The 18,430-nt window shown below is 35.8% G+C and overlaps 1 protein-coding gene across 5 annotated transcripts in view; it reads left to right on the top strand.

Moving 5' to 3' along the window:
* Nucleotides 1–18,430, top strand: part of ADAMTS6 (ADAM metallopeptidase with thrombospondin type 1 motif 6) — a 269,849-nt gene that overhangs the window by 170,065 nt on the left and 81,354 nt on the right. For 4 of the 5 annotated variants that reach the window (XR_009502323.1, XM_059916474.1, XM_059916472.1 and 1 more), the window contains exons 13-14: nucleotides 8,915–9,060; nucleotides 11,206–11,269. Coding sequence is in view for 4 of the 5 variants with exons in the window: in XM_059916474.1 (XP_059772457.1) it covers nucleotides 8,915–9,060; nucleotides 11,206–11,269 (210 nt within the window). In the remaining variant the exon portion in view is untranslated. The remainder of the gene's footprint in view (nucleotides 1–8,914; nucleotides 9,061–11,205; nucleotides 11,270–18,430) is intronic. The other variant, XM_059916475.1, reaches the window with a different exon arrangement.

Raw genomic sequence — 18,430 nt, 5'->3', positions numbered from 1 at the left:
ACACTACCAAAAATTCCTTGCTTTTTTTCATGGATGTAATAGAAAATATTAGGAACTGCATTCTTGAAACAACAATCTGGGTTTATTTTGGAACCAACAATTCTTGTCAACGACAAGTAGCAATTTTTTTTTTTTTTTTTTTTTTTTTACAAGTAGCAATTTACATCAATCTGTACTTAGAAGAAATACACAACTGTAAGGGGAAAGTCACAGTGAGAATCTGGTTCTTTATTTGCCACTGATTGATTATTATTATTGTGATGTATACCAGTCGGCCACTGTTTCTATTTGCCTGTAATAATACTATTACTAGGCCTGATGGACCTTTTTATTTTACTTTATTGTTTAACCCAAAGCACAAAGAACTCATTCTTTTAAACGTAGAGCTCTCCTGAAAGCATTGTATAAACTATATAATCACTCTAAATAGGTAAACAACAAGTAGTGGCTATCTGAGAACACAGAACTCAACTCAGTCATCTTTATGGTAAACACATATTTAATATCTTATCATTTGTGCTTAATGGCAGGACTCTGGAATGTCATATCTTACAGCTTATGTGCGTATATTTGACAGAGATGACATTTACATGCCAATTACAATTTTGAAGGCTGCTTAGAAAATGCTCAAAATAATATCAAAGCTAACAGTATTGAATTTAAATTTAGATAAGCGAATAGAAGGGAAATATAATTACTTCTAAGCATAAATAAGAATAAGCACAGACAAGAGAAAGTGAATAAAATGGGGCAGAAATGTATATCATTTCTAAATATTCACTTTCTTAATCTAGGCTAATGGTTGTCAACTTTTTGATCCTTAAACCCTTTATTCAAATGCATTCTACATAGTCCTGAGATATACATTTGAAAAAAATGGAAAAGCTCAGGTTAAAAGAACCCCTTGGCTGCCTCCTTACCCTGTCCTTAGAATCTTGTCAGCTTCCAGAGTATCTTGGCACAGCATTTTGGGCTTCATGAAAATCTATTTAAGAACTTGGAAGCGTAGCAAAGTTTGTATACCAAGAGGTCATTAATATTCACAACATTGGAGTGTAGTTTCGTAAAGGCAATACATTGGATTTCATCATCTCAAATTAATCTACGAAACAAATCTTAGCCATTCTTCCAGAGGCATGGAAGGTCTGTAGACAGCTTTAGGTATAGCACTAGGAGGTTTTTAAATGAATGAATAAATGAAAATAACAAATACACATGCAGACTCCTAGAAAGAAAAAGGACAGAGTACTAGGAGAAGACACTCAAAATATCCCTATCATTAACTTTGAATTTATAAAAAGGCTTTTAAAGAACTAGATCAACTTACATTTTTAAGGGAAAAAGAATACAAAGAACTATTCATGTGAGCTGAGCACTTCATTATTTTTAACTTATTTTTTAACTAACTGCATATGCCGTGTTATCTATTCATGAATCTTCTTCGTTGTTGTTGCTTTTTTCCTTAAGAGAGAAGCATGTTTACTATTGACAAATGCGGATTTTCCTCTTAAGGCTATACCTATTTGGATATTAAACAAGAGCCCAGAATTTTGACTCAAACCAAAACAGTCATGCAAACACTTAATGACAAAATTAAAGTGAAATTTTCAGTTGGTCTGGTCAACTTTGTGTGGCTAGTCTGTGTTCTTTCCATCTATAAATAGTTGACATTATCAGTAATAATGATGATAATATAATGAGTAGTTTTATTTTTTATTAAATTTATTTATTTTATTTATTTATTTTTGGCTGCATTGGGTCTTCGTTGCTGCGCACAGGCTTCCTCTAGTTGGGCGAGCAGGGGATACTCTTCGTTGCAGTGCGTGGACTTCTCATTGCAGTGGCTTCTCTTGTTGCGGAGCATGGGCTCTAGGCACGTGGGCTTCAGTAGTTGTGGCGCACAGGCTCAGTAGTTGTGGCTTGTGGGCTCTAGAGCGCAGGCTCAGTAGTTGTGGCACACGGGCTTATTTGCTACGCGGAATGTAGGATCTTCCTGGACCAGGGCTCGAACCCGTGTCCCCTGCATTGGCAGGCAGACTCTTAACCACTGTGCCACCAGGGAAGTCCCATGATATTGAATAGTTTTATACTTACACTATGCCAGGCGCATATTTGTTCGGTTTACTACTGACAAAAATTCTATAAGGTGGGTACTGTTTTAACTCCATTTTACAGATGAAGAAAGTGAGACTTGAAAGCCTAGGATTACATAACAATTTAATAATAGACCTGAGATTCCAGCCCGAGTCTTTCTGATTCCAAAGAGGAAAACTTTACCCCTCTATACTGCCTCTGATTATACTTTACTTTCAGATGGGAAATTGTGTAGAATAAAAAGCAGATTTTCATTGTCACAGGAATAGTGAGTCACTGAGCCTGAGATGGGTTTACAATATGTTTTACCCTTTATTACTAAGTGTATTTTTCATTTGTTTACCTGTAACAGTTTGTTACCTCTGGAATCACAATAAAAAAGGCACCCAGACAGAACATTGAGCTAAGAATATATGATAGTGTTAAAATTGGCAAAATAATGAATCTCCACTTTAAAATGAGAGAAAATCTATTTCTACAATATTTCATAGAGATATTGTGAGGATGGAATGAGATAATATCTCAGTGAGCTTTTTGTTGCGTTCCTCAGAGGGAAGGTGTTAATTTATATTACTAGAGCATCATCATTACTTTTCATTATTATGTGCCAGCCTTAGATGATGGTGGGCAGAAAATTCTTTGCCAGACTGTTTTAACTGGCAGTAATGAGCATAACAGACCATAAGCATGAGTTTGTGTGTCTCAGAAGCATGAATGGTATATCCACGACCTCTGATCTTAACTCTGAATTTCAAAACTACTCTCACCAGAAGGAACAAGAAAGAACCTACATCCTGTCTAGCCAGCAGGATAAAACCAAAGCTGCTCATAGCTTTTTGAATAAATCTTTTTTTAAAAGGTTGGGGGGAGGGGAGAAATATGGCTCAAGTGATAGCATAGACATATCCAGAGGACTGGATCCACAATGATCTCGTCAAACTCTGGCTGCAAAAGATATGGGATCTTTGCCCGGGGGCGCAGTTCCACAAATGTTCCATGTAAGTATGGGAACTGTTCCATGCACATTTAGCAGATGGAGTAAGAAATATGGCCAAAAAATTAAAAACTGATCTTTGCGTGAGTCCTGGGGGGTCTGACATCGCTATTACAGCCATTGGATGTTTGCCTGAATAAGCCATTCAAGGACTGAATAAGAACCATATGGTCTGAATGGATGTGCTCAGGGACAGTAGCATTAACCAAAGGAGGAAATTTGATGAGCCCAGACAGTGCGCTGGTACTGTGTGTCCATGGGTCACGCTTCTACAAATCAATCAATGTAACTTTCAGCCAAAAGAACTTTTCTTAGACGTGGCATCAACAATAGCCCTTTGGACAGAAATCGGAGGGATGCCATATTTGATGAAATGGTAAACAAAGATCTACACTATAAAAATTCTGATAGCAGTGTTGACATTATTACTGAACAGGATATTAAGGATAATCAAAACCCAGTCCTTGCAAGCTCTGATGGTGACCACAAAGAAGGTTTCAAATACTTGGTTTATTGCCAAGAGATTGATTTAATGATTCTACAAGCCCCAATTAGAGACATAACCCAGCATTTGGACTTACATATACATGACATTGATTCCTAATATTTTTGCATGGGAAACACAGGGCTGGATTAGAATAGGATTATTACATGCCCTTCTAAAGCACTGGATATATAATAGGACATTTGCAGCCTTAGATCTTAATTCACTTAAAGTAGAATGTAATATATTTTGACTGAGTCCCAAACTATAAACACAAGAAGTGAAGAAAGAATGACTCTTCCAGTTGCTCTAGAAATTTAAATAGTATGGGATGACAAGTTCTGATTTAGAATTTAGGGTGAAATAAAATTTAGCTTTCCCGCACCTGCAGAGCAGAAAGATCAGGCTTTTAATAGCACTGTGCTCCAACTCTCAGCTTTTCTGATTTAGGAAGAATGTTCTATATTGAATCACCAATATCACTTCCTTTAAAATCTTAGGATTTCCTTAGAGATATCTTATTCCAGATGCTGGCTAGACCCAGTGCTGGCTGTGGTACAAGATCTACCATAATCACATCCTAAAATATATCTAGTTTTAAAAAAATTATTTTAAAATACTGTATATATACTCATTTTGAAATTTTCCTTTGTAGAATTCTGACAAATTTTCAAAGTTAGATTTTTTGATTTATAATATATCTTGCTTAAGACAATTCCCTGATGGAGATCGTGAAATTCAGTGGCCTAACAGAAAGAGATGTTGTTTAATGATGAATAAGTGTTTCTTAAGAAAATAAGTGTCTCACTAGATATATCATCTTTCTAAATAGTTTTAAAGACATATTTCTTTTATTTAGAAGGAATGTGAAAAACAAGAATGAGCAATATGAGATTTTATTTTTGAATGCGATAGTTTCACTTCTTTCACCTTTCTGAATCTGGTTAAACACACCTGAATTAGCAAAAAGAAAGCCAGATTTATCCAATTTATCTGGATAATTTAGGCTATAGTAATATGACTGATATTTAGAATAGTCCAAAATCACTAGATTGGATATAACCCTTGGGAATAAAGATTAAAAACTAGCTTCCATCTGAATATTGAACTCTTCTAGTTTAAGACATGAAGTAAAATTCTATGCCTATGGAAATAGAGCTTTTACAGTTTTAGCACCTTTAGATTAAAAAAAAAAAAAAAGGATAAAAATAGGAAATACAAAACTCAAAATTCTCACCTTTAATATGCTTGTAGGATTTGTATACTTGAATCTACTTTATTTGGTGTAATCCAATTATATTAATTATGACTTACATTAAAATCTTAGTATGTATTAGTTAATATAGTCATCTAGAAAATTAGCTCAAATAACTTGATTCACTTGAAGTTCCCTATAGGTTTCTTAAAAAACTTATTAAGTTAAATAAGTTTCTTCTGTTAAAATCATGTACTACATCAAGATACTTAATACTACCAGAAGGAGAATTAGCGAAAATTCCAAGGAGATCCTTTCCTATAAACACAAGGTGAGGGGAAAGCACAAAAGAACATTTTGCTAGAGAACAAAATTAAACAAGTCGTTTGATAGATTTTTAACTTCTTTGAGGGTATGTCTGTATAGAACTAATTTCTATAGTCATCCTAATCCAAATCATATTATAATCAAAAACTAAAGTTAGTCCCCATTTTGTAGTCAGGGAAACTAAAGAAAAGAAACAAATGACTTGCTCTGGACCAAAGAAAGATATTGCTAGAATGAGAGCTCAAGTTTGCAACACAGGATACCCACAGACTGAAGTCATCCCCACATAGACTGAGTTGTTAATTAGTTGTTAAACTAGACACTAGTCTCTTGTCAACTGCTAAATGACTGATACTTATATTATTATTATGAATTCTTCATTCTTTACCCATTAATCTATGTTATTTAACTTTCTGATATAATTGTCTATTATATTATAACTCTATGGAATAGATATAATCAATAACATAAATTTATGCAGTAAAAGGTTTTAGCAAACCACTTATAGAATACTGCTGCTGTGTAGATATTAACTAATAGTAAGAACTGAGCAACATTTTACAAACTGAATATTTGTATTTATCTTTTACCTTCAGAATAAGTTTTAAAAGGAAAACAAGAGAATTTATGTGACTCTTTCCCTGTGCTACATTTTGTGTGCATCTAGGACACATGTAAAACAATATTATTAAATACTTTAGAATCTACAACTTTCAGTGTTTTTGTGGCCTTCACAATTTCGTCCCCTGAAAAATACAAAAAGTGGGATTTTTTTCCTCTGCTAATTATAAGAATACTCAAGGAGGTATGAAATAACATGTGGTTGTATACTTGCAGCTAAGTGGGTTTTTTAAAAAATCTCTAGTGTTATTTTGTATTGTATGTAGTAAAAACAGTTCAGTAAAATATGCTAATGTATTCTTTAATGTCTTCAAATATGTAATCCTACACATCCAATTGATTTTTTTTTTCCACTGTTTTTTTGTGCGTATTTGGACAGCTAATCCTTTTCTGCCAGTAAGTGACCTTGGGCAAGTCAACCTCCTTCAGGTTCTGGTTTCCTCATGTGAAAAAATGAAGTGCTTAGACCACATGAGTTCTAAAGGCTCTTTGAGCTTTAAGTGCAGCTCTGTGATTATATAAAATAAATGTAAAATCAAATTTTATTGTTATTTGAAATCAGTAATACTAAGTTTCCAACTTGAAGAAAATAGGCAAATTTTAAGATTTGGAATTTTTTAGTATTAAGTGTCATTAATTGAAACCACAGGAAAAAACAGTAATTGCTGGTTAATACTACATTGCTCAGTTACTCTCATAGGTGCAGGCATAAATATTCTTACACATAGCTACTTGTAATAACAAAAATGTAAAACTGGAGATTATTTGGTCCACTGTTGTGACTTTTATATAGACGAAAATCTAACGCAATTGGTATATCATTATGCACACGGTTGGTCTTCAAGATCAGTTAGGTAAATCATAAGCTGGCAGCTGGAACATTCTCCCTCTCACATGTACATTATTAGCAGCCCTGCTCCCAGAGTTCGTACTGTATTATCAGTTCAGCCAACTACCTCTGCTTCATCATTTTGGACAGATGATTTTCTTTTTCTTCATGGTAATTTTTGTTGCCCAAAACTCGTAATCTTTTTTAATGTCCTACTTCAATATTTATTAGATTTAGGGTCAGAATGTTTGGTCTTATAGCCAACCAAATTTTGACTTCCTCTTGCCTAATTGCTTAGCACTTTTCTTAAGAAGTCCTTTATGTTGTTACAACTGCTGTAATATTTGCTGAATGCCAACTACCAGGGAAGCAAAGATGAATATGACTTTCTTTACCCTCCAGTGTCTCCAGTTCCTTCCTGAAATGTAGTAACCAAAACAGGACACAGGATTCTATAATTTAATGTATTCATTCATTCAATAAAGTTTTGTTGCATATCTACTACATACTAGGCACTGTTCTAGACATTCAGCATTTCCAATTAGAACATTCTGTGATGATAGAAATGTTCTATATCTGCTCTGTCCAAAATCATAGCCGCTAGCCACATGTGGCTATGGGAGCCCTAGAAATGTAGCTAGTGGGTCTAAGGAACTGAATTTTTAATTTTAATTAATTTAAATTTGAATAGCCACATTTGGCTCTCAAGGCTTTTACGTACTAAGGAGAGGAGACAATAAAAATAATGAGGAAGTAATCTGAGAAATAAATAGGGTGATTTAAAGTAGGTGTAAGAGGGGACTAAAACAGGAGGATGTAATCTCTATACATCCTGGAGTAGGGGGAGGGGAGGGTGGAAGGGGTAGTGAAGTACAACCACTTCAGAATAAGAGTGATCAAGGAAAGACCTCTCTGACTGAGTGACACCTGACCTGAGACCAAACGATGAGAAGACAATATAAGGAATCTGAAGAGTATTCCCAGGAGGACCAACAAACGCAAATGCCCTGAGGAGAGAACAGGTTTAGTGTATGGAGGAAAAGAAATAAGGCCAGTGTGTCTGGAGCATTCTGTACCAGAAAGAGAATAAGGCTGGAGAAGGAGGCAGAGGCTAGGTCACAAAGGCCACCATTGACCAGAGTTAAGGCAAGGAGGAAACCACCACAGTCTTTTAAGCAAAAAAGTGACATAATGCCATAATATGTTTTTAAAAGAGCTCTCTGATAGCTCACTGGAGAATAGATTGATTATAGGTAGAAGAAAGTGAGGCAGGGGGACCAGGTAACAAGCTGTTCTATTTGCTAGTTTGATCTAGAGTGGTACTAGTACAAATGGTGAAAGTGAAAGAATTCTGGATATACAGAATTAATATAATAAACTGATTACTTTCAAAGCATCACATGTCATAATCCCTTTACATTTTAATATAATGGTTGAATTTTTATTTAACAATCTAACATTGCTGACAGTTACTCAACTCTAATAATGTTCCCTATTGTTATTCGTATAAACAGATGACTTTCATAGCATCAGTATGGTTCATCAGATTTTGATAACTCAGAAAAATGCACCAATAAAAGCCTAGCCTAATGCTTGGTTTAAAAAAAAAATCATTTTTACCAATTCTGCAAATAAGATTTATCATGTTAGAGTTATGAGCTGATTATGTGATGTCTGCATCTCGATAAATTATTCCTGGCTTTCTACTTATGTGCAGTATGTGTGGTTTATTGCAGAGAGTAAAGCTGAGAAGAATTCCAGTACACATGTTCATGCAGGGACTATACACATGGCTAGTCACTGTATATAAGGGTTTTTTTGTACCCTGTCCCTAGTGTCTTGGCATTACTTTTATTATGTCTGCAGCAGTCATGTAGATGAAATGCCACAACACATTCTTTTACTATTGTAGCCTCAACCGGCCTTTTTTTTTTTTTTTTTAAAGAAAAAGCAATTACCATCATAAAAATTCCTTACTGGGGAACTTTCCATATTGCGTTATCATTCCATGAGTCTAATAATAGTGGAATATAAAGAAAAAAATGTTTTAATACTAAAATATCTAAAAAAGACTTTTGAGGTCTCTATAATGAGAAACACTAAAAGTCTGGAGGAGAAGAAATAAGGAAAAAAGAAGTAAAGTCAAGTTTTTTAGACTCCTGGTACTTGTTAGAGATTTATAAATCATTGCCTAGCTAAAGATAATTTGCAAATCACATGCACCTTTACCAATGTCTAAACACAGTTAAAGAACTCTCAGTCTGTTATCTATTGGGAGAATGCTAATGCCTGACCCTTATGTATTTATTTCTATCCTGATAGCTCTATCTGCCTAAAAGCTAATTCTGTGTTTTCTGTGAAATCTTGCAGTGGTGTTATCAGGGAGATTGTGTTCCTTTTGGCACTTGGCCCCAGAGCATAGATGGGGGCTGGGGTCCCTGGTCACTATGGGGAGAGTGCAGCAGGACCTGCGGGGGAGGCGTCTCCTCATCCCTAAGACACTGTGACAGTCCAGCGTAAGTAGCTAAAGTAAGCCGGAGCCAACAAAAAGACACAGTTGGAAATGATTCAAAGCTGTGGTTTCACATGTTATCTGTAAAAACGTTTCACTAGAGAGCCAAGTGCTTGTCTTCAGAACAAGCAATAGGCACAGGAAAGTGGAGGAGTCTTGTTAGACAGACTTTCTTTTTCTTCTTTTCACCTTACTATGTAACTAAAAATAAAAGAAAAAGAAAAAAGAAAAGCATTGTGTATCTTATCCCAGGTATAGCCAGACTTTTACTCTAGTAATAATCAGATAGATTTCCTCCTCCAAAAACTACTGAATTATGGATGAATCCAGGTCTTGTCTTAGCTACATTACCATTATTCCCAGGAAACATAAGGTCTTTTCACATGTCACATAAAATTATTACTGCTACATTAGTATTAAAAGGACCAATGAGAGCACTTTGAGGGTTGAAATGCCTTGATTCGCATCACAAATCACAATGAAAAGAATACTGCCCATGTGTTAAAATAGTTTCCATTCACATGCCCCCATTAATCACCTTCCGGAGCTGCATCCACTTTTCTCCTCACGATTGTTTTATGCAGGTCAGACTGCTCCTCTCCCACCACTCTTTTTCTCCAGCCGGAGTCCCCCTGGCATAAAGCCAGCCCCATCAGTATTTCTTGCTAGCTGTATTGCTTCTCCCTTCCACCAGTGCCCTTTGCAGGTGGATGATTCCTTTAGTTGGTCTTGCGTGTCCTCCTGGAGACTAAACTGCTCCTTAGCTGCTTCTTGTCGAGTGCTCCCATTTCTGTCTAGAGCTCAGGTTGAGGACCTTCTTTCCTGACAATTATTTGGTGCAGAATGGTGTTATAATATCACTTCTGCTTTTTTCCCCCTGCTGGGGTAGAAGATGGTCTATTTTTATTTTTTATTTTTTCTCATTTTAACTCAGGATACCTGTCTTTGGTTCCTCTCTCTAAATGTCTCTTTTCTTCTCTTTTATTCTTTTTAGCATGAAATTGTTTCCCTTTGTATTAGTTCTGTGTTTTCATTCTCCCACTTTCTATTATTACCATCCTGCTAAACAGAGCTCACTGTCACCCACTCATAAAACAGCATTGCCACCACCGTCCCCACTACCTTGTTTTTGTCTGACCAACCCATTTCTCCCAGCTGGTTCAAGCTGGGCCATTTCCTTCCCTTGCTTAAAGTCAGCATTCACTAGCATTCAAAATATATTCAAAGTGTAACTTTAATTTTCTCATTGATACCTGTGGGCCAAAATTATAATTGAGACTTGATCTTTTTAAAACAAGTGCAGAATAGTTAACCTAAGTTCAACTGCAGGCTACTGTAATTTAATAATCAAAAGTATAAAACCCTATGATAATAAATAATATACCCAAATACTTAAGAGAATGACTTGGACCTCTTTTAAAAGAACAAGTTAGTTTTTTCCATTCAAAATTTGCATGTCCAAATAATAGCATATGACTTTCTCTAATGTTAAATACTCCAAAAATTAATTTATATATAACACGTGTTTAATATCCTAATTTGAATGTAATATAAAGTATCTATATAATGTAAGCCTATCTTAGATTTAGATTTAATTTTTTGAAACTGAAGTTTTTAAAACTTCATGTAATATTTGAATTGAGATAGAAATTTATTTCTGAATTAAAAACTGAACTGAAGCTATTTCCAGGGAGTTATTTTGTGTCCTTTCCTTATTTCCAGTCTGGAAAAAAACACAAACTTTCCATTTTCTACTTGGTGAACATATAGTATCAGATTATGTGTTTTGTTGAATATGATTCAAATGGCTTTTCATTATAAATGATTTTTAAACTGTGTTGAGCTGAATACCTGTTTACTATGATAATTAGAAAATACATTGATTTAATTGCATTTTCTTAAGAATGTATATCATCACAATTAAGAGCCTTATAAAGTTACTCATAGTAGATTGCCTTAATCTTTTGTTCAACAACCATAATCATTATTGCTAACTATCACCAGCATGATTATTATTTTAATAACTAATAAAATGTCAAATTTTTTATTTTCTTAAAGTAAATATTAATATGTTTTCATCAAGCAATATATATGCTGTTTATGTGGTTAGATATATTATATTCACATGTTAAACAAAATGTGTTTGCAGACCTTCAGGAGGTGGAAAATATTGCCTTGGGGAAAGGAAACGGTATCGCTCCTGCAATACAGATGTAAGTAAAACCAAACTCTGCTATGAAAAATTAGCTTACATTTCCCCTACAGCAGGGAAATTTTTTAAATTGTGAGCTATTTGATCAGAAATCCATGTGCGTGAGGGTCACATGAATTTTTGAAACTGAATGGAACCAGCCTCAGGTCCATCAATTCCTTTAAGAGTCAAGAGGAAGCTCCAGCACTAGAAGCAAATACACTCTCCCCCAGTAGGAATCAAGAGAGAGAGACACACCCCCTGAACTTCCCTGGCCCCCCAACACTCACAGCTTTGCCACTGTTATCTTTCTTGAGTTCAAGAAACAAGGATTAATCTTATTATGGCTTGTATTCCATTTTATGTTTGCCACTGCAAGAAGTCCCAGACTTCCATGTCACTCCTCATCTCTTGCCATCCAATTCCATAAATCTCTGCATATCCCTTCTTCTGTCTCCTATCCCTGCCCAACCACTGAAACTCTTCTGTGCCCTCAGAAACTCGTGGTCCATCATCAGCAAAATCCCTTACATCCTGACATCTCTGAATTTTTCTTCCCTTCACCTTCTTGTTCTAATGGAAACTGGCTCTCCTCTGAAGATACTACTTCCTCTGCAGGCCTCTAAAGTTAAGGACATGTATTTTCTCCCTTAGCTCTTGAAAGACTGGGCCTGGAAGTGAACTGACTATCTTCTTTATATCTTATTACTCCTCCCAGATAATTTTTCCTTCCTCCTATCTAAAAACCACAGCTTTTAATTTCATATCATCAGACTATTACCCACACTCCCACACTATTCCTCACTCTTACGCTCTCCAACCCTATGCCTATCCTAATACTTGTTTATTCATAAACATGTGGATGATTTTTTCAACATCTTCTCTTCTGGGTTTTTCCATAACCATACAAACATGCTGTTATTTCTCCTATTTTGAGAAAAACAAAACCAAAAATACTTACCATATCTAATTCCTCTTCTCATTTTTCCCTAAAATTGCTCATATAAAGTTTTTGCCTCCAACATTCTACTGAAAATGTTCCTGTCAAGTCAGAGATGTCTTCCATGTTGCTAAACCCAATAATCAGTTCTGAGTGTTTATTTTACTTGATCTTTACCAGGCTTCCATGACACTATAGCTTTTTGGTTGTCCTTCTATATTGCTACTTATTCTTTCTCATTCTCCTTTGCTGGTTCCTATTCTTTTCTCTGACTTCTTAATGTTAGAGTACCCAGGACTTACCCCCTTGGTCTTTTTCTCTGCCATACCAATACTCATGTCTTTGGTGATCTCATTCAGCTTCATTGCTTATGATACCATTCATATGTTATTTGACCCCAAATTTATATTTTCATCCCAGACTTCTTCCATGGATTTCAGACTCATATCTTACCATTTATTAGACTTTTAATAGACATGTACTATTTAACATGTCCAAATGCTGTCTCCAAAACATTTCCACAAACATGTTCTTCCAGCAGTTTTTCCCATCTCATATGTCAACTTCATCTGGCTCAAGCCAAAAACCCTTGAGTCATTCTTGATTCCTTTCTCTGTCTCACAGACTACATCCAGTCCCTCAGAAAATCCCATTGGCTTTGCCTTCAAAATATATCATGGATCTGACTTCTTCTCACTGCCTCTACTGCTGCCTACCACCCTTTCACTGGATTACTCTAAGGAGCTTTTTCAGTGGATTTCCAGATACTACTCTTGCTCCCTACAGTCCTCAGTGTAAGAGGCAGAGTGATTCAGTTTCAGTACATCCTTTACCCAAGACCTTTCGATGGCTCCCTGTTTTACTTACATCCAAAGTTCTTACAAAGGCCTGCAAGGCCTTCACAATCTGGCCTTCTATTACTTCTCTGAACTCATCTTTTATTATTTTCCTCCTTAGTCACTCTGCTCCAGCCACACGGGCCTCCCTCCTTGTACATGCCAGGCATGCTCCCAACGTAGGGCTTTTGCATTGGCTGTTCCCTTTGCCTTGTATACTCTTCCAACCCAAATATCTACATCACTAACTCCCTTACCTCACCTTTACTCAGCTGTCATCTTCTCAATGAGGCCTGGCTTGAATACTGTATTTAAAGTTGCAACCCTCCCTACTCCCTACAACCCTGGGATTCCTAGTCTTCCTTACCCTGCTCTATTTCCCTCATACTACCTCTAACACACTCTATAGCTTATTTATCGTATTTAATTCTATTAAATTTACATCTTGAATTCATTACATGTAGCTTCAATTACAATGATTATATTGTTTCCAGCATTATTTATTCATTCACTCAACAAATAATTGAGTGCTTACTCTTTATCAGACTGTGATAGAGTGAGAGAGGCTCTGCCCTCAAGGATTTTATAATTTCTTGGGAAGTCGCAGAAAATCACAATGCAGGGTGATAAGTGATATGATATGATATGATATGATATGATATGATATATGATATGATATGATAGAGTAAGTATGGAATGCTGTAAAAGCATGTGGAATTGTCACATAGCCTAATTAGGGATTTAAGGATTTCTTCCCATGGGAAGCTAAAGATCTGAAAGGGCAAATTGTAGCTGACCAGAAAAGAAGGAAATGACAATGAAAGCATTCTAGGCACAAAGAAAATTAAGTGCCAGGTGGGTAGGTTAAAAGATTTAGCCTCAGATTTATGCTTTAGATAAAAATGGGTTAGGGAAAGATGAGATTACAACAGAACAGTAAACAAATCAAGAAGAATTTAAGGATACTGGTGAGAATGACATGCTGAGCCATGCACTCTATACTAGGGAATGACAGTGGAGTCTAAAGAAGGCTAACGGGGAGAAAATTAAGGATGTAACTTTGAAAAATCCATAAAAATTAAAGAACCAGTGTTGTAGGAAAAACAGGGTGAGAGAGAGAGCAGGTGAGGGGATCAGAGAGTGGAATGTATTTGAATTTAAGATATGAGAAGTGAGACTGTTCTCAGTGGGAACAAATCTGGAGTGTGGCCATGGGAGTGCATGCCTAACCTTGAGTGGAGGTGAAGGAGTTCTAGGAATGTTAAGGCTAGGGAGTTTGGGGAGTCTTCCGTGTGGATGTTGGATTCGCTCAGGATGTTATTAGGACTTGGAGTGTGTAGTGAGACTGTGAAGCAGGTATCAAGCTCTTTAACAAATGAAGGGAAATGACCATCATAAGGTTAGGAGAAAGCAGTGATGAAACTAAATAGTGATTTGGATGAATAACATGAATCTCGGAAAATAGAGGTTTTATGCAAGGGAAGAAGAATGGAGTACCTACTGCATATTAGACTGTGTTAGGTAGGAGTGAGAAAGGCAAACCCACCTCTCAATTCCCAGCTATTTCTGTTATGTAGTTGTAGGGGTGGGCACACATTTTGGGTCTAATAACACAGGTGCTATACAATATGAATAATGTATGATAGGTAACAGAAAAAGGAAAAAAACGTGCCAGACACACATGCCAGGCTTGTTGCATTTTACCCATGAACTATGTTTTAGATGCTTAGATTGTGGAGTTTGTTATTGGTAGATTGACGTTTCTATTACTATCTTTGTCTTCTGTTTCAGCTTTTTGCAAATGTTAAGGAGATATATTTAACATATATGTATCATGAATATACAAATAATTATGTTTTCTTCATTAATCTTGTCTCTACTAGTTCAAAATTTGAGACAATTCAGTTACCACACCAAAATTTATTTTCACGCTATCCAAGTTAATAAAGCTGTCTGAACATAAGCTGTATAAACTGGAGCCTTTTAAAATGTAATCTAATACATGAAAATTTAAACTTTCAAAACACGTAATCTAGCCCAGCACTGTCCAAGAGAACGTTCCTCAATGATGGAAATATTCTATCTGTGCACCGTCCAACCTGGTAGCCAGTAGTCAAATTAGCTTTTGAGTACTTGAAATGCTCCTAGTGCAACAGAAGAACAGAATTTTTAAGTTTAACTAATTTAAATTTGAATAGCCACATGCGGCTAGTGACAACTGTACTGGGCAGCACAAAGCTAGTCTAGCTATGCAGTAGAAAAATAACTGTTATGAAGAAGATTGTATCTGTTAATCCCAAATCCCTAATTTATCCCTCCCCCTTCCCCTTTTGCTAACCATAAGTTTGTTTTCTATGTCTTTGGATCTGTTTCTGTTTTGAAGCACAGGGGACTATATTCAATATCTTATAATAACCAATAGTGAAAAAGAATCTGAAAAAGAATATATATAATATATATATATAACTGAATCACTTTGCTGTACACCTGAAACATTGTAAATCACGTATACTTCAATTTAAAAGAATTTAACAGTATAAAAAGAAGACTGTAAATATTATAAGATTCTCAAAACAAGTCAAATCAATCTTAGTTCATTTTAGAAACAAACGTGAAATTTCTATTTTTGGTAATGATAGATTATTCTGACAGAAAAATTTTTTAGATTGCTGAATAAGATTTTTTTTTAACATTTTAAAATCAGCAAAGAGCTGACCAGATAGTAAGGGAAATGCCCTAAGGTCATATTTTTTGAAGGCAAACTCAAAAGCATCAAAAAGGAAACATCAGAGCAACTAAGGTACTCTTACCCTGACAATATTCAGAGAAGAGATTAAGTGCTACAGTGTGCCTTAAGTATATGAAAAGTTTTTCCCGAAGCTTCTCCCCTGCTACCTCAGCAGACTTCCTTCATGTTTTATTGGCCAGGAGGCCGAATGCCCACCCTTAACCCAGTCATGGGCAAAAGGAATGGTATTACCATAATTGGTTTTGACTAATCCAGATATGCCCCTAAAATGGGGTTAGAGTCATTTTCTCTGAGAGGTAGATTCCTGAGCAAAAATCAGAATTCTGTTAGCAAGAAAGTAGGGAGTGATAGATATTGAGTATGCCACAGATGTCTGCATCAGAGCTCTTTTAGTTTCCATCTTTACTAGTAGAAGTAGCAGCAACAAAAGTAGTAACGGTAGTAGTAGGACTAGTACTAGTAGTAGTACCAGTAGTAGTAGTAGTGATGGTAGTAGCTGCTGCTAACATTTATTGAGCACTTACTACATACCAGACCTATTATTTTAACCATATTTTCTTTCCATACTGAGAGTTCTCCTCAGTGGTGAGTTGACTTGGTAAGATATTTTTAATTTCCATTTGTTCAATATAAATCTAGAAAAACTATGCTCTAAAGTTGTGTTATAATCTGTTTTGTTAAAGCCTTGTTTCTGCAACACAAATTAGCTCATAAGTGACTGAGTTATTTTGTGCTGCTAAGAAATACAGCAGCTGAAGTCAAACTTCGTTTTGACTTTATACAGCTGAACAGCTGATGAAAATTGTACTGTACATGATGACCATTCACCTCACACTCTTCTTTGTGTTCACTTTGGCCACATGCTCTGTCATTTCTGTGTGTGTTATTGTGTGTTTCTGCCTGTTCTTTGTGCATTGGCCTCTTGTCTCTATAATGTATAATGTTTTAAATGTTCTTTTTTTTTTTTTCTATAATGCCTGGGTGTCTGTGTGAACTACCCTAATTTAAGGGACTCAAGATAGTATACTTGTCTTTTATCAGATCAGCCTCCTGCCTTAGTGCATGTTTTATCTAATTTAATACTTTACACATCATATTGAGTGACCCTGTAAATAAGATGTGAGAGAAAACTTTCCAATTAGTTAGAATCAGTTTGACAGTCAAGACCTAGAAAACAATTCATAGGCATTGTTGCTTTGTCATTTGTGATCCAAGAGCTTTTCTGGAGACTTAAATAGGGATAAAACAATGGATAAATTCAAATGATCCTAGAAGAATTTTCAAATCAGTGTCCAGAATGAGATTATGTTAGGCAATCAAACAGTAAGAGCACCAGCGTTCCTTATCTAATGTCATGAATCTTTGAGGCTTGCTCTCTGCTTTCTAACTTAAGCATGTTATAATAGAAAATAGGAAATCTAGGAGATATAAGCCTGATTAACATATATTTGATACATCCTACTTGCATTTCTTTTAAGATCTTGCGACCCATTCCAAACAACCTATCAGTTTGCCGTATAGTATAGCAGTTTTGACCCTATCTTTTCTGTGATTGACCAGCTGGTACTATAGATTACAGCTTAGTTCTTACGTTTTTACATATAATAATAATTATAATTATTATTTATAACTCTCTTATTAGAATTGAATTAGCTTCATTAAAATCACAACAGAATAGAATAAATTAGAAAATCAGAAGAAAAGGAAAAATAATATAAGGCTGGGATCAGTACCTTAAATATGTACCACAAGGTCCTTTCACTCACTAAAAGTGGGCCATAGATTTTGCTCTGAGTTTCCTAGTAACCTGAGTAAAGAAGCAAACACTATCAGTTCTAAGATTCATAACGTCTGATAGCTTTGACAAAAGGAGATATATCCACAAAGGAACACTTCATTATTTTGAAGCTTTGATACTTCTCCTATGTGGATCCCTACACTAGTGAATCAGATTGAAACAAACAAGGCTGACAGTGTTCTCTCTGCTTAGGTTGAGGAGAAATTGGACCTAGAATGCAGGCCAGTCTTAAAAAGTGGCAAGCACAAAAACAAGATAGCCACGCTTTCTCCCTAATGCCAGTGTAATTCCTACCACAGACATTTGAAGGGTACAGGAATGGTAAGAAGAGAAGAGCTCTCCAGTGGAAAGACAACAGTGTTCCCATTAAGTCCTGTCCTACTTACCCCAGTTTCAAAGAAAGCGATCCACAGAAATAGAAGAGGCAACTTATAAAGAGAGAATCTTTAAGATTTTAAAATAAAACAGAAAAGCATAGCCAGCTGTAAAATTGGCCTGACCACTCTCAACAGCAACATAACCAGCCTAGAGGCCAAAGGTATTCACACAATAGACTCTGAGGCTGGTTATCTGCATCAGGATGTATTGGATGTGCAGTTTGTTCCCTACATCACCATTGGTCACCCTCAGGAGCCTTCAAAACCATCTAGAAAAAGATTCATTCTTTGACATTAACATCATGGTCTCTAGGACAGAATACCAGGTAAAGACAACAGCTGTGGCAGGAACAACTGAATATGTTTTTTGCCTTGAAGCTACTGAGAAACCAGGAGCATCTACTAAAGACATAGGATATTTGGATGAAGTTTGCTCTCACCATTAAACCAGGAACTTCAGTAGAATATTTGGGATCATAAACT

The sequence above is a fragment of the Balaenoptera ricei genome, chromosome 3 (genome assembly GCF_028023285.1).
Source record: "Balaenoptera ricei isolate mBalRic1 chromosome 3, mBalRic1.hap2, whole genome shotgun sequence".
NCBI lineage: Eukaryota > Metazoa > Chordata > Mammalia > Artiodactyla > Balaenopteridae > Balaenoptera > Balaenoptera ricei.
Note: the sequence above shows the minus strand (reverse complement) of the source record. Positions and strands in the feature narration are given on the sequence as shown.